This window comes from Malaclemys terrapin, chromosome 13 (genome assembly GCF_027887155.1).
Source record: "Malaclemys terrapin pileata isolate rMalTer1 chromosome 13, rMalTer1.hap1, whole genome shotgun sequence".
Classification (NCBI taxonomy): Eukaryota; Metazoa; Chordata; order Testudines; family Emydidae; genus Malaclemys; species Malaclemys terrapin.
In genome coordinates, this window is record NC_071517.1 from 38,363,377 (window position 1) to 38,379,090 (window position 15,714).

The following is a 15,714-nucleotide window of genomic DNA, read 5'->3' on the forward strand; positions in this document are numbered from 1 at the left end:
GCAGACTATTGCTGGACAGTGACAAGAGATGCTCCATTTAATGAATACAAGAGACAAGCCAAGAAGCGCCGAGTAGACACTGAATAGGACTAAACTCTGTACAGAATAGTTTTTTGCCTTTTGTTTCATAATCAATTTTATTTATATATAACCCTTTTGCTGATTTTTAAAGTGTTACATAAACAGGACAGGTGAAATATTATCATGTAAAGCAACCATAAACACATGAAAAGACTTAGGTTTACAATTTATTATTAAAACTCTACTATCTACACAATATACATAGACATAAAAAGTAAAAACTTAAATATCTTAGAAACAGTAGCCAATCAGTTGTTTTAATGGTCATATTTGAATTCAGCACATCAAAATACATAATAAATAGCACATTTTATCTCTGAAGCAGACGACTTCTCAAAAACTGTAGACCAGTGTTATTCAAACAGATAAAAATGCCAGTGTTTACTATGCAGACAAGAAAAGTTACATTTGCTGTTCAGGAGTTAGAAAATTTTTGAACAAGGCATTTTAAGTTGTTAGTTCTCCTCTATTGGGGTAGGTAGCAGAGCAGTACCATGAGAGGAGTAGCACAGGAAGAAGGCAGACTTGAGACCTTTCAAAGTTTTGGCCCAAGCGAGGGGGCATGTAAGACAGGCATCTGTAAAAGCTACACAGAGGTTGAGTAGAATCCAGAGGTTGCTATTGTAGATTTGTAAGAATCAAATCTGCGTACTTTTTCAGCTGGCTTAACAAACATTTCTTGTCCTCTTCACTTAAGGATTCAATATAAATGCCTTCATTAGTCAACTTCTGGACTGAAGTCTTTGCTTCTTCCAGTACGTTGTCAATGGATTTCTCTCTAATTGATCCAAATGTAGCTTCAATTGCTGGACACAGATCAACTATTATTGTAGCGGATGTCTGGATGCCATTGTTTAATGACCCGAGTGGTTTTATTAATAGACTTACAAGAGAGAGAATTGTGATTGTCTTCTCTGAACTTGAAAGCAAAAGTAGTCCACCAGCCTGACTACTTATATCTGTCCTATCTTGATAGAAACATTCTACAGCCAATAATAATGGTAGCAATAATTTTAAGACTACAGCCAAAGCTTGCTCATGAGAAAGCGAGTGGGTTTTCCCAGGTTGGACTAATTTGAACTTCAGTCCCAATGTATCTTTTATTTTTCCCCAAGATGTTCAGTCCTTTTGGACTCTTGCTGAAAAAAGCAAAAAGAAAAGAGTATAGTGAAGACATTACATTTATAACTTTTAAAATGTCTTTTGAAGATTCTACTGCTCGTACTATCCCTTGCTGGAGTAGATAGTCTCTGCAGTGTGGATAGGAGATATTAGGGTTACCCTACTTTTCTCTGAGGACAGCTTGTACTCCACCATGTCTTTCAGGGAAGTTTGCAGCTCTATCAAATGAACAAGCAGTCGTCTGTTTGGGTTCCAATTGGCGACCAGGACTGCATGCAGTATTCAAGATATGAGCATAGCATGGATTTATATAGTAAAAGTGGAGGAGCTTGGTTTGCCAGATTGATCAGCAAAGCCAATGCTGACAAACTATGTGAATAGGCTGCAAAACACCAATCCTCTGGACTGCATTGACATGCAAAAAGCCTTATAAGCCAGTCATTGGCAAAGCCAATTTTAGAAGTACTTAATGAGGCTGTTAAGAATGCTGGAGACAAACTCAGTTTACGCGAACAAACATGGGTATCACATCATACTTTCTCTTTAAGCAAGAGATACCACACACTACAAACTGGAGGCCAGTGTTAAGTGCATCCTGAAGTTGGACAGTGATTCCGAACAAGACCGGCAAATGCTCATTATCTTTCTGCAAGAAACTCAACTGACTGGTTAGAAGCATGGAGTGCAACAATGAAAGACTCAGCAGTTGAAAAAGTGAAGAACTTTCTCACCATATTCACCAAGGAACGTGGGGGGTTGGATGGGGCACGACCCCCTCGTGGGGTGAGGAGGAGGGAACCGGTTGTTAATATTTTGGCAGCTCATCACTGCAGCAGCAACTAGGGTGACCAGATGTCCCAATTTTATAGGGACAGTCCCATTTCGGGGGCTTTCTCTTCTACAGGTACCTATTACACCCCATCCCCTGTCCCGATTTTTCACACTTGCCCTCTGGTCACTCTAGCAGCAACGGAGCAGCAGTGACTTCCTTCCCCTTAAAGAAAATCCTTCAGCCAACAGCAGCCAGGGAACAGCCGGGCTGGGGCAGTCACAGGTGTGGATCTGCTTTACTCACCTCAGTCGCAACATTATCTCCCTGAGCCACGTTGTTCAATTCCTGCCACATCAGTTCCAAAGAACTAGCTACATCCCCAGCAGCTTCTCCAGCTATCTTCATGGCTTCCCCACCACACTTGATTTTCCTCTTCTCAGGTGGCTTCTTCCAGGCTCCCAGAGGCACCCCCCCTCGCCCCCCAATGGACGAGTGGCCTGAGTCCCTTGGGGCCCGCAGTTCTCTGTTTACCCCGTACCTGGGCAAGGCAGGAGACCCAATGCCAGCTGCCCTCACATATGCTGCCCTCAGCCAAAAGGCCCCAGCCTGACCTGGGAGCAGGCGTTCCTGGGCTCCAGCAAATTCAGGGCAGGGCGGCTTCACCATCATTCGGGGCCAGGTCTCTCCCCCGGCCCCGCCTGCCATCCCTGTGCGCCTCCCCCGAGCATCCCTGCCCCCTGCAGCTCCACGCTGCGCTCCCTGGCTGGCCACTGCTGCTGCTGGCTACAAGGCAGCAGTGCCAGGGCCAGGCTGAGGTGCCTGCTACAGCTGTGGAGGGAGAAGGCGCATGGCAGCCCCACCCCCCCAGTAGGTGACTCCAAGTCGACTCCGGGTGGGGGGCTTATCCTCGCTGGACCTCCTGAGCAACATTGTGAGGGGGCTTGGGTGAGTGTCGTGCCAGGAGGGGAGAGGAGGGCGACTGCTCCCCCAAAGCTCTCTGCTGCTGGTGGGGAGAGGGTTGTGGGGAGTTCTCTCTGGCCCCCAGCCCTGGGGCAGCCTGCCTGCTGCACCGCAAACTCCTCATCCATGGCCCAGCCTCATGCCCAATCCAACACCCCAACTCTCTGTCCCAGCCCAGAGCCCAAACCAAGCACCCAAACTCCCTGCCAGAGCCCACACCCAGTAGCCAGCACCCCAACCCCCACTCCTGCATCCCAATCCCCTGCCCCAGCCCACTGCCTGCACGTAGTACCCAAACTCCCTCCCAGAGCCTGCACCCCTCCCAGACCCAAACTCCCTCCCAGAGCCTTAGGCAGTTGGGGGTTGGGGGAGGGGGAACTGGACCTGTTCTAGGCATCACCAAAAATTATACACCCCTTCCCGGGGGAGAGAAGAGCTCCACACTCCATTGAGCCCTTGGTTTCTCCCCTGAGACTGATGACAAGGGGGCCAATGAGCACAGAGGTTCATGGAATATTAGAGTTGGAAGGGACCTCAGGAGGTCATCTAGTCCAACCCCCGGCTCAAAGCAGGACCAATCCCCAACTACTTTTTTTGCCCCAGATGGCCCCCTCAAGGGTTGAACTCACACCCCTGGGTTTAGCAGACCAGTACTCAAACCACTGAGCTATTGCTCCCCCAAGTAACATCAAGGAGGTCTCCAAAGAGATATTGGGGAATAGTTCATTGCCTGACCAGGGACTTGAACCCTGGACCCTCAGATTAAAAGTCTGATGTTCAACCCACTGAACTAGCCAGGCTGACTAGTTACTAGCTATGTTTATGTATGACGGGAGACCTGCCCCACTAGGGACCAGGCTGAGATCCCGGCACATTCCAACCTAGCCCCTGAGCAACCACATACGGACTTTCAGCCACTGTCCACATAGGTGCGATTTGGCTTATTAAACCTGAGCCAACCAGCTGTGGGAGCTGCTGGGGAGGAAGCAACTTTGCCAGCTTAGAATCCAAACAGACTCTTTTTTACTGTATTTCCCCACCAGATCAGGAGCAAGGACTGGCAGAGATTGTGGGTGAGGGAGAGATGTTTGTTTCTCTGTTTCTCATCTCTTCCTCCCAAGGGCTCTGATTAGAAGCAGCGGTCACAAGTGGAGAAGTTTCTCTAGGGAACACAAACAGACCAGGAGAGGGGAAGGGCTGTGGGCAGCTGGGCCCTGAACACACAACATGACTGGGCATTGAGAGGCAGCCTGAGCATTGTAGATCAGGCCTGAGGAAAATAATCTATTTTCAATCTCACCATGTTCTCGATTCCTGTCCGCTGTGATCTGCCGAATCTGCACAGGGCTGGCCCAGTGATTGTGGGGAGGGTCAGTCAGAGGTTTATTAGACAAACTTTACTGATGTATTGTCCCTGCGTGTATCTTTGTCTTTATCCTTCTGTGATGGGATGTGTATACCCCATGCTAGGCAAGAAAGAGTTAACCCTACTCTATGGATGGTGGAAGTCGCACCCCTCACACCATGCTGGGTATGTGCCAAGTGCTGCCTCAATGTAAAAGGGAGCGGCCCAGCTGATTCGCGGCTGACCACTGAGGAGGGAGGACATGTGGCGGAGGATCCTGCCCAGGAGTGGACTCAGAAGCCTAGGGAGCTCCCTTCACTGAAGAGCTCGGAGACCCCGATGACATATGGACCCCGGCTTCAGGGGACACGGTAGGAAGTGGCCCAGGGAGGTGGGGTGAGTGGTATCTCCCACCCGAGGAAGGCCAGCGTGTTGCGGTAGAACCCCTACTGACTCACTGCTGACTGGGCCTTGGGCCAGGACCCGGTGGAGCAGGGAGGTCTCAGGGCCCACTATCCCGGCAGTCACCTCCCCATCCCCCAGGCACTGGGTCATGCAGCTCTCAGCCTAGGGATAGTTGGGTAGATTGTAACAGCAGTAGCATCACAACCATGCCCTGCCCCAAAAGGGGATGGGGTTTGCATACACCATGACACCTCCTTTCCCAGGCTCCTAATGCAGACAAAAAGTCTGGTCTGGTGGTTTAACTCTTCACTTGGAAGACCCAGGTTCAATTCCCTGCTCTATAACAGTCTTCTTGCGTGGCTTCAGGCAATCACTGCTCTGCTCTGGGTGTTCCTCTCTTTGAAATGGGGTCACAGCACTTCATCACCTCGTAGCAATGTTGTGAGGCTAAACACATGGTACAGGGATGGGAGGCAGATAAGGACCTTCAATAGTCAGAAGTGCAGCCTTGAGTCTTTCAGTACCCAGTGTGTTTCCTAAATCCCCAGCTCCTGGAATCCTGTGATGCCATGAGTATCTCAGCTCTCATTTGAATAAAATGGGAAGCTTCTTGGGCGCATGGCATAGTAGAAACGGTTAAGAACATGACCAGAGTTAAACTTCATCACTCAGAAACAAAAGAAACAGTTTGTTTTCTGGCTTGAGTTCTCCAGCTAAGGTCTAAGAACCTAAATATAAAAACAAACATTTTCCTTTCTCTTTTTAGATAAAGATTAAGATCTTTTCCCTGCTTCTGCAGGCTCAGCATCACAGGGGGACACGGATGCCCCTGTCAAATCCCACTGACCCTCCACACAAGCTAATGGACTGATTACAGGACCAGAGCCCTAGTGGTACTTTTTTCACTAAAGCCTCCAGGGCTGAAATTCACAATGGGCTTATTCCTGCTTCACCAACAGAACGAGTCAGTTCCAGGAAGGGAAACACCCAGTTGTTGCTGCAGGTGGGGCATAATGTGAACTCAGAAAATTGAAACATACGTTGTTACCCTGTTCCACTGCCCAGAGGGAGTCATGGCTGCAGAGAACCCCGTGGAAAGTCTCCAGGAGGAAGCTACATGTCCCGTCTGTCTGGAGTATTTCACAGAACCTGTCACTCTGGAGTGTGGGCACAATTTCTGCCGAGCCTGCATCAGCCAGTGCTGGGAGGGATCCGATACAGCCGCCTCCTGCCCTCAGTGCAGAGAAACTGTGCAACAGAGAAACCTCAGACGCAACAGGCAGCTGGCAAATGTTGTAGAAATCGCCAAGCGGCTGAGTTTACAGGCAGCAAAGGGAACAGGACGGGACGGGGTGTGTGGGGAACACCAGGAGACTCTGAAACTGTTCTGCGAAGAGGATCAAACCCCCATCTGTGTGATCTGCAGAGAGTCCCGGGCTCATCGCGCTCACACTGTGGTTCCCATACAGGAAGCTGCCCAGGAGTACAAGGTACTGAGCTGTCCAGTCTAATGGGTAATAACTTAGGCTTTTAATTACATGTTAGTGGCATCACAAGTTGCCCAAGACAGGTGTAACTGTATCATTCAGCTCTGTGTAGCCTTCATTGCATGAAAGATGCTGTAGAAATGAATGATACTCCAGCCTGGCAGGAAAGGCAACAAAGGAGGATTTTAAATTTGTCTGATATGGGAAAGTTTTCTCTGAGCAGCTGAATCCTTTTCAAATCCAGCTTCCACCACTGGGATTTCACTGGATTGTAGCAAAACTAACCACAGGCTGGAGCTGACCAGTGTCAGTCTGAACTGTTCTAGTGTGTACGTGGGCAAGGACCAGCCAGAGTGGTTCCTTTAGTCCCATAATGCAGCTTATGCAAATCTCTCAGAATCCACTGCTTCTGGGACCTTTGCTGGGGATGGTGGGGTAGCTACCTACAGGCCATTGCCACGGAAAGGGGCTAGGACAGCGCTAGGGAAAACCCCAGCTGTTCCTAACACAAATCAACATATCTAATGGGGTTTGCCCTAGGCCTTCGATCAGTGTCCAACCCATCCCATCCCCAGGGGTACAGGGCTGAGAGTCAATGGAGTTGGGTTCTTTTGAGCATTGCAACCTATATGGCTTCCCCGGCGGCTTCTGGGATTGATATCACTGTTTCTTAAATATTCACCACCATGTGAGACCAGTTTCCTGCCAATTTAAATCAATGGAGAAAGTGGACGTAATAACTCAACTCTGAATATAAAACACTCCCAGTTTCCATTAATAAGGTTTCATTTCCTTGGTGTCTCTGATGTTCTACATCTAGAAGAACCCACTGTTGTACACAATGTTGTTGTAACTGTGTTGGTCCCAGGATATTAGAAAGACAAGGTAGGTGGCTCTCCGAGCTGTGGTCAAGTGAAAAAATTCTCTAAGTTATATCTGCTCATGGCCAGCTTCTCTGGGTGAGTGACAAGCTTTCAAGCTTACACAGAGCTCAGGTCTAGGAAAGAGTATGTTCCCCAGAGCAGAGCTCTGTGTAAGCTGGAAGGCTTGCCTCTCTCACCAACAGGAGTTGGGCCAATAGAAGATGTTACCTCCCCCACCTAGTCTAGCTAGGAAGACTGACATATCTTGCATTTTAGGTGGGAAAATGCCCCCTACAAACAGACAGTCAGCCTCAAAATAAACCCACTAAATCATTTCTGTTTGTCAGGAAAAAATCCAGGCCCATTTGCAGACCCTGAGGGAAGAGAGAGAAAAGCTGCTGGGATTTAAAGAGGCTGCAGAGAAGAGAAGCCAGGAGTATCTGGTAGGTGCCTGTTGTTCTTCACCTGCTGGGACATGGAGATGGGAGGGTTGTTTGCTGGTAGATTTCTCTGTGGCCTTGGTGAATGTGGGCTTGTATGTGTTTCTCCATGATCATGGGATACTCTAAGTGTGTGTGTGTGTGTACACAGGTGTGTGAATCACAAATGTTCTCTCCCCGGAGAAAGACAACAGCACCTTCTGCAGCATCTAAGATGTGGCTTAATTAGTGAGTTAATTACTATTCCTTATGGTGTTCACAAAACTTCTCCCAGACTACACTGATTATATCCCAGTAGCTCCAGCCGGAGGCCCAATGTCTACACAGCTGTTGTTGGTGTGGTAGCGTGAGCTGCAAGAGCCTGAGTGTTGCCATGGGCTTGGAGGCTCGCTACTGTTTAGATGTACCCTCTGAGGCCACTGGACACAGTGTCCGAACCACGTCAGACATGGAGACATCCCTTTAAGAGACATTGGGGGCAAATGGGTAGCTGTAAGAAAATCCTCTCCTGTGTGATGAGAACATAGAGTCCAGTGCCACAATGTGAAAGATTGCAGATTTTGAACTCCAGTCCACGGGCCCCAGACGGTCACCACAACCCAGCAGCTCTCCAGAGCCAGCAGGGGAGGGGCTAGTGGAACTGTGGCCCACCAAAAGATCTGCCTACAAAGCTCCTGATTGGAGCAGACGTTCAGATGCACGAGTTACACCAGCAGGAGTCACGGGAAGTTGTCCAAACAACTGAGTGAACTCCTGGTCTGCTGCTGGACTGGCCTCTGGCTTGGCCCTGCCCTGGCTTTGTTCCTGGCTGAGGTTTGACCTGGAGTACTGCTATCTGACTCTGATTCCGGCCTGACTCTGCGTGGCTGACTGACTCCGACTCCAGCCCTGACCCCCCACGTGACTCCTGACACTAATTCTGACTCAGCCTTTGGCATGACTCCTGAGCTCGACTCCGTCCTCAGCCCTTGGTGAGATCCTGACTTTGACTCCAGCTCTGACTTTGGCCATAGTTCCTGACTTCCAACTGCAGCTCTGAGCAGCAGGCCTGACAGCTCATGTCCTGGTCTCTACACAGATGTGTTAGAGATTGTAAAGAAACTCTCTCTTGTAAGACTGTATGAAAGGCCCTCAAGCTTCATCCATGTTCCTGACCAGCCCTTTCCTTATTTATTCTAGAAACAGACAGAAACCGAGAGGCGGAAGATTGTGTCTGAATTTCAGCAACTGCGGCAGTTCCTGGAGGAACAAGAGCGACTCCTGCTGGCCCAGCTGGAGAAGCTGGATGAGGCAATTGTGAAGATACAGAATGAAAATGTCAGTAAACTCTCCGAGCAGATTTCCCATCTCAGTGAGCTGATCAGTGAGATGGAGGGGAAGTGTCAGAAGCCAGCGAGTGAATTCCTGCAGGTGAGACTTAGTGAGAAACATCCCATATCCCCACACAGGGAAGGGAGGGCTCCTGAATCATAAGCGCTGGGTCCAGCAGTCGGAGATCTCAGTGTAACTCGGCATGTGCGTTCCTGACATGTGAACGACTATTGTTCTTTACAGTGTTACGGAAACAGAGATATTAGAGATGGGGAAAACCCCATTAGCTCAGCGATTCATGGCTCTGGGTCAGGGCAGGCATTCTTTTCCTCGTACTTGCTAAATCCCTTCCCTAGGATCCCCTGTGTGCATCAGATGGGACTGAGATTCTTTTCTCTCTCTCTCCTCTAGGATGTCAGAAGCACCTTGAGCAGGTACATGGCTCTCTCACTCCCCTACACACTTCACAATGCTGGGAAAGAGCTTGGAGATGGTTAGAGCCGCATCTCCACAGGGCTCTACAGCCAAATGTGTGAGGAAAGGTCATATTTTGGATACAAATCTCTCTGATCAACTTCATCCTCAGGTTCTCACCCTTTTATAGAAGACTCGGGAATTATCCCTTCATTGGGAAAGACTGACCTAAAGTATTTCCTAGCAATGTCACATCCCTGTGGGACTGGCTGCCTCAGGATTGTGGGGATGGAATACGGGCCTGTCACTGCTGGGGCACTGGTCACCATTCAGTCCAGGGCAGCAGTGGTCAAGAGACTTTCCCTCCTGATATCTGTATGGAATGAGCTGGGGAGGGGGGAGTTGGTGTCTCAGTCTAGTTCCTAGTGGACCAATTTCTACAGCACTTTGCATGGGAACCTCCTGTCCCTCAGAGCATGGAGGCCAATGAGTGAATTCTCCCTGGAGACTGAATTCCCCTCTTATCTCCAGAGCTGGTCTCTCCAGGTGAGAGCTGAAGAATATTAATGGGACCATAAGTGGGAATGTTTCACGGCCAAGGGCTGTGTTGCACCTGCTCTGAGGGTGGGAGGTGTAGATGAATTGTAGCTCCAGGCTCATTAGAGCAGCAGCTCACTAGCCAGAACTTATAATGAGTCACTACATGAAAGATAACCATGTGACATTGTTTCTGTCTAGATGTGAGAAGGGGAAGTTCCAGCAGCCAAGGGAGATTTCTCCTGAACTGGAAGTGAAACTCAGTGATTTCTTCCAGAAAACTATTGCTGTAATGGAGACTCTGAGGAAGTTCAAAGGTACCGAGAAGGGACCTAGGAGGGGAAATTGGGATGAGCCTCTGAGACTAGGGGAGGAGAATGGCTCTGGCCAATTGGTTCATAATTAGATGATGGATCTATTTAATTGTTGGGTGAGAATGCCACACACTTGGGGTGCAAGACACTCAGGTTGATTTATTCAAACCCTTATTTCTACCAAAAGCCTGCCTTGCCATTACAATTACGGTTAAAGTAAGAAATGACTCATAGACTTTAAGGCCAGAAGGGACCATCACGATCATCTAGTCTGACCTCCTGCACACTGCAGGCCTCAGAACCTTGCCACCCACTCCTGCAATTGACACCTAACCTTAGGCTGAGTTACTGAAGTCCTCAAATCAGAGAATGCATCATTTATTCTAGTTTAATATCTGCTAACGATCCATGCCCCATACCGCAGAGGAAAGCGAAAAACCCCAGGCTCTCTGCCAATCTGATGTGGGGGAAAATTCCTTCCCAACCGCAAATATGGTGGTCCGTTAGACACTGAGCATTTTGGCATTTTGGCCAGACACCCGGCAAAGAATTCTCTATAACTCTGAGCCTTCCACGTCTACTGCCCCATCACCAGCCATTGGGATATTTGCTACTTGCCATAGCATATAGAAAGAAGTGCTGGCCAGTTCCCTTCTCCTGGGGCGTAGGCAGGTCATGGGGGATTTCTCCTATGAAGCTCTGACTATCCCTTACACTGTCTGACATATTATACACATCCAAATTACATATTTATTAGTTCTTTTCCAATCACCTTTGAGTGTTATTTAATATTCATATCTTATATAACTCATGCAATTCACATGCATGAACTTTTTTATTGGCAGGACTTTGCGCTCCAAGATATTTTCATGTTATTCTCTTTTCTCATTGGTTTATTACCGCTAATTATGCATAGCTCACTTTGACTCTTTCCTCCGCATAGGGATTTTAGGACTTTGCTTACCACTCCTGGGCAGTACATTTTGGGTGTCTGTTCTCCTTAAGCATATTGTGTGGTCAAAACATCTCAACTTAGGAACACATCACTTGATATAAAGGTCACTTAAGGCAACAATTCCCTTATGTCTAGCAAACTGCTAACCAGGCCAAAGCCAAGTCAGTCAGTATAAACGTTGAGTAAACAGACCCAGCAGCTCACAATTAGAGCCAGGATTTTGCAAACTCTCAACATCCAATTAGTGTCAAAGGCACCAAAGTGGGTAAAGTTACTGTGATGCCAAAGTTTTTGTATGATCTGGGTCTAGGTTACGACAAAAGGCCATAAGTGAATGAGACAAACCAGCTGGAATCTGAAAGGTGGGAGGGGTTGATGAGGAGAAAATAAATCTTGTATGGATTATGTGTCCTGGGATGGTTGTGAGGCTGCAAGGACGTTGGTTCCATTGCTGAGAGATACCTGAATGAGAGAGGAAAGAGAAGGTTTCAGATTAGTTTATTTTAAATATCTGAGTGTGTCTCTGCGACTCTCTGTCTGTTTCTCTGTCATGATGAAAACTGTCTAGGAGTTCAGAGTGGGGATGCTGTTATAAATATGAAAGCCTAAAATCTCTTCTCTTTTCTCCTTTCCATCACCAGACACTCTGCCATCTGCACTGGAAACACCAAGAGGGGAACCCCTAGGAGCACACAGACAGGGTGAGGTTGGAGGTGGAGATTGTCTTTAAATCATGAGAAAATTCCAGTGAAAACATTTTCATGAGATTGTAGCTAAAGTTACCAACCAAAGTGACACCGACCACGACACACACAACTCCATAAATAAACACATTAAACAGGGAGGAGATCCCAAGCTGAAGTCACAGAAACACTCCTGACACCAACTTTGGTGCTGCGTTCATGCCCAAACAGATTAATAGAAACTGTGGCACTGAGCATCACCCGAACAAAGCTCTCTGCCCTGACACATCCCTCTGCTCTACCCTGGTGCAAGAGGTCTCTCCATCGCTCTTCTCCAACATCTGGCCTTTCCTCTGGGCAGGACTGGACACTCCCATTGGAGCTGCTCCCTGCTTCCTGGATTGGGGAGATGCTCTCCCTTTGACACTGCCCGCTCCTCCCTTCTCTCTGGGCTGTGGATGGGGCTACCCCACCCAATGCCACCCCCTACTTTCTGGTGTTAAGCAGCTCTTCCGCAATGCTGCATCTTCCTCTCTGTTCCCTGGCCTGGCAGTGGAGGCTGCATTAGGGGAGGGAGTTTCCTTCTTCTGTGGGGTTTATAGCTGGTACCTGCCTCCTCTGCTCCTTTCTCACTAAAACCTTCTTGACACCTTCCTGGCTGTGTCTCTGATTCTGGGAATGGAGCAGCCCCAGCAGGGGGAGCTGAAGCCCCCTGCAAGGAATTGAGAAAGCAATAAAGTGTCTCCTATTAAACAGGCTGAAGAACTGCAGTGACATCTCTACTCATACTCAGGTGCCCAGGACAGAGGCAGCTCCCTGGGATCCAGGACTGGCCCAACCAGGACAGGGCTGCTGGGGAGTGTGAGAAATGGTCCCAGCCTCCCCCAGGGCTGAGCTCTGCCCCTAACGCTCTGATTATCTCTTCCCCTAGTGAATGTGACTCTGGATCCAGACACGGCTCATCCCATCCTCGTCCTGTCTGACGATCAGAAAAGTGTGAGATGGGGAGACACGCGACAGCGACTGCAAGATAACCCTGAAAGATTTGACTCTGATCCCTGTGTGCTGAGCTGTGAGGGATTCACCTCGGGGAGACATTGCTGGGAGGTGGAGGTGGGGGATGGGCGATTCTGGGCTGTGGGGGTGGCCAGAGAGTCTGTGAGGCGGAAGGGAGGGATGAACTGTAGCCCTGAGGGGGGGATCTGGGCTGTGCGGCGGTGGTGGGGTCAGTTCCGGGCTCTCACCTCCCCTGTCACTCCCCTGCCCCTGAGCCGGGCCCCCAGCAGGATCCGGGTTTGTCTGGACTGTGACCGGGGGCAGGTGACATTTATTGATGCTGGTGACGAGGCCCCAATCTTCACTTTCCCGTCGGCCTCATTCAATAGGGAGAGAATCCAACTCTGGCTCCAGGTCTGGGACCCAGACACCCGGCTCAGACTGTGTCTCTGAGATGGGGTGGGGAAGATACCACTGCGAACCCTGAGAGCAGCCTCTCAGACAGCACAGTCTCTGTGACCCTGGAGATTGCTTTGGGTCTCAGCCTTTGCACTGTCAATCCATAGAGAGCATTCATTGAGTGAGGTAGAGAAGCCAATCTCATTGTCCCACCAGGCATTGTGCAGCCTGTTTGCCACAGTCCTCTATGATCCAGGACGACTCTGGGGATTCTGGGTCAGACAGTGTCACTGAGACATGGGGGTACAGCCCACTGGGAATGGAAAAATAGGCTTCTCTAGCCACAGTCCTCCTAGCCCCTATGACCTGGAGCATTCCCATCTACCCAGCATTAGGGCTTATCTCTATGACCCGGGAAGACTCCTGTCTACCCAACCTTTGAGCTCTATGACCTCTGCAAGCCCCTCCCCCTCCCTTCTTACAGCCCCAGAGATGGGAGTGGGAGGTGTGAAGAACCCCTGGAGCTGCAGGAGGAGCAGGTTTCAGAGTGGTTGCCGTGTTAGTCTGTATCAGCAAAAACAACAAGGAGTCCTTGTGGCACCTTAGAGACTGACAAATTTATTTGAGCATAAGCTTTCGTGGGCTACAGCCCACTTCTTTGATGCATAGAATGGAACATAATATTGAGGAGATATATATACACATACAGAGACATGTGGGAGTTGTCTTACCAACTCTGAGAGGCCAATTAAGTAAGAGAAAAAAAACTTTTGAAGTGATAATCATGATAGCCCAGTACAGACAGTTTGATAAGAAGCAAGTGATGATGTTAGCACCGCATCTCCTCAGGCCTCTACAGCCAAATGTGTGGGGAAGGTCACATGCTGGATACAAATTCCTCTGATCCATGTAAACCTCAGGTTCTCACCCTGTTATAGAAGACTCTGGAATTACCTGTAGAATGGGAAAGATTGACCTGCTTTGCTACTTTGTAGCAGAGGCAGACCAAGCAGCAGCTACAAGGCCGGGTCGCACCCCGGCTGGCAGATAGAATCTCAGTGACCGAGAGACTTTTTCCTCTGGACCAGATGAACTGGAACCATAAACTCACCAAATGAGGGTTAATCCAGCCTCATCATCATCTAGGGGGAGGGATAGCTCAGTGGTTTGAGCATTGGCCTGCTAAACCCAGGGTTATGAGTTCAATCTTTGAGGGGGCCACTTAGGATTTGGGGCAAAATCAGTACTTGGTCCTGCTAGTGAAGGCAGGGGGCTAGACTAGATGACCTTTCAAGGTCCCTTCCAGTTCTAGGAGATAGGATATCTTTATTTATTTATATCCACTCGTTATACTCCACACCTGAACATAGCTATCATATGAACAACATCCCCTCCTAGCTCAGTGTCCGTACTTTGACCCGTTAACCTTTTACCCCCAATTGGGGCTATTGCAGATTATGTATTCCTTACGCCAGCTGATCTTAAACCGAACTTCACACCCCTTGTTAATCTGTAGGTTATTCCCTGATCACCAGAAACTTCTACGCCTAAACTCTGTACCGTACACTTTTTTTTTTAAACATCATCTTAATAAAATGTTTATATTCTAGTGATGTCACGTCCCTGGGGGACTGGCTGCCTCAGGATTGTGGGGATGGAATACGGGCCTGTCACTGCTGGGGCCCTGGTCACCATTCAGCCCAGGGCAGCCGTGGTCAAGAGTCTTCCCCACCTGAGGGCTGTTTGGAGACCTGTGTGGAATGAGCTGGGGAGGGGAAGTTAGAGTCTCAGTCTAGCTCCTAGTGGACAGATTTCTGCAACACTTAACATAGGAACCTCCTGTCCATCAGAGCATGGAGGCCAAGGAGTGAATTGGCCATGGAGACTCAATTCCCCTTTTATCCCCAGAGCTGGTCTCTCCAGGACAGAGTTGAAGAATATTACTGGGTCCTTTGAGGGGAAGGTTGCATGGACATGGGCTGTGTTGCATATGCTCTGAGGCTGGGAGAAGTCAAGGAATTCTAATTCCAGGCCCATTAGAGCAGCAGCTCACTAGCCAAAACTTATAATGAGTCATTAAGTGACAGATAACCATGTAAAAAGCAACAGAGAGTCCTGTGGCACCTTTGAGACTAACAGAAGTATTGGGAGCATAAGCTTTCGTGGGTAAGAACCTCACTTGATTCTTACCCACGAAAGCTTATGCTCCCAATACTTCTGTTAGCCTTAAAGGTGCCACAGGACCCTCTGTTGCTTTTTACAGATTCAGACTAACACGGCTTCCCCTCTGATACCAGATAACCATGTGACATTGTTTCTGTCTAGATGTGTGAAGGGGAATTTCCAGCAGCCAAGGGAGATTTCTCCTGAACTGGAAAAGAGGCTCAGTGGTTTCTCCCAGAAAACACTTGGATCTAATATGGTAGCTAGTCGGGATCTAGGAGGGGAATTTGGGATGAGTCTCTGAAACTGTCAGAGGAGAGTGGCTCTGGTCAATTGGTTCATAATTAGATTGTGCATGTTTTTAATTGTTGGGTGAGAATGCCACACACTTGGGGTCTAAAACACTCAGCTTGATTAATTCAAACCTTTATTCCTACCAAAAACCTGCCTTGACATGACAATTACTA

At 48.8% G+C, this 15,714-nt stretch overlaps 1 protein-coding gene and 1 non-coding gene across 2 annotated transcripts; one reads left to right on the top strand and one right to left on the bottom strand.

The window, feature by feature from the left end:
- Nucleotides 1-3,662: 3,662 nt before the first annotated feature.
- Nucleotides 3,663-3,735, bottom strand: TRNAK-UUU (transfer RNA lysine (anticodon UUU)). The gene has a single exon. It is a non-coding gene; the product is annotated as a tRNA-Lys (tRNA).
- Nucleotides 3,736-5,740: 2,005 nt separating this feature from the next.
- Nucleotides 5,741-14,659, top strand: LOC128847253 (zinc finger protein RFP-like). The gene is given in 8 exon segments (XM_054046642.1): nucleotides 5,741-6,175; nucleotides 7,383-7,478; nucleotides 8,655-8,885; nucleotides 9,198-9,220; nucleotides 9,939-10,054; nucleotides 11,648-11,707; nucleotides 12,621-13,102; nucleotides 13,105-14,659. Coding segments are annotated over 8 exon segments (1,572 nt in total). The 5' UTR covers nucleotides 5,741-5,758; the 3' UTR covers nucleotides 13,252-14,659.
- The last annotated feature ends 1,055 nt before the right edge of the window (nucleotides 14,660-15,714 follow it).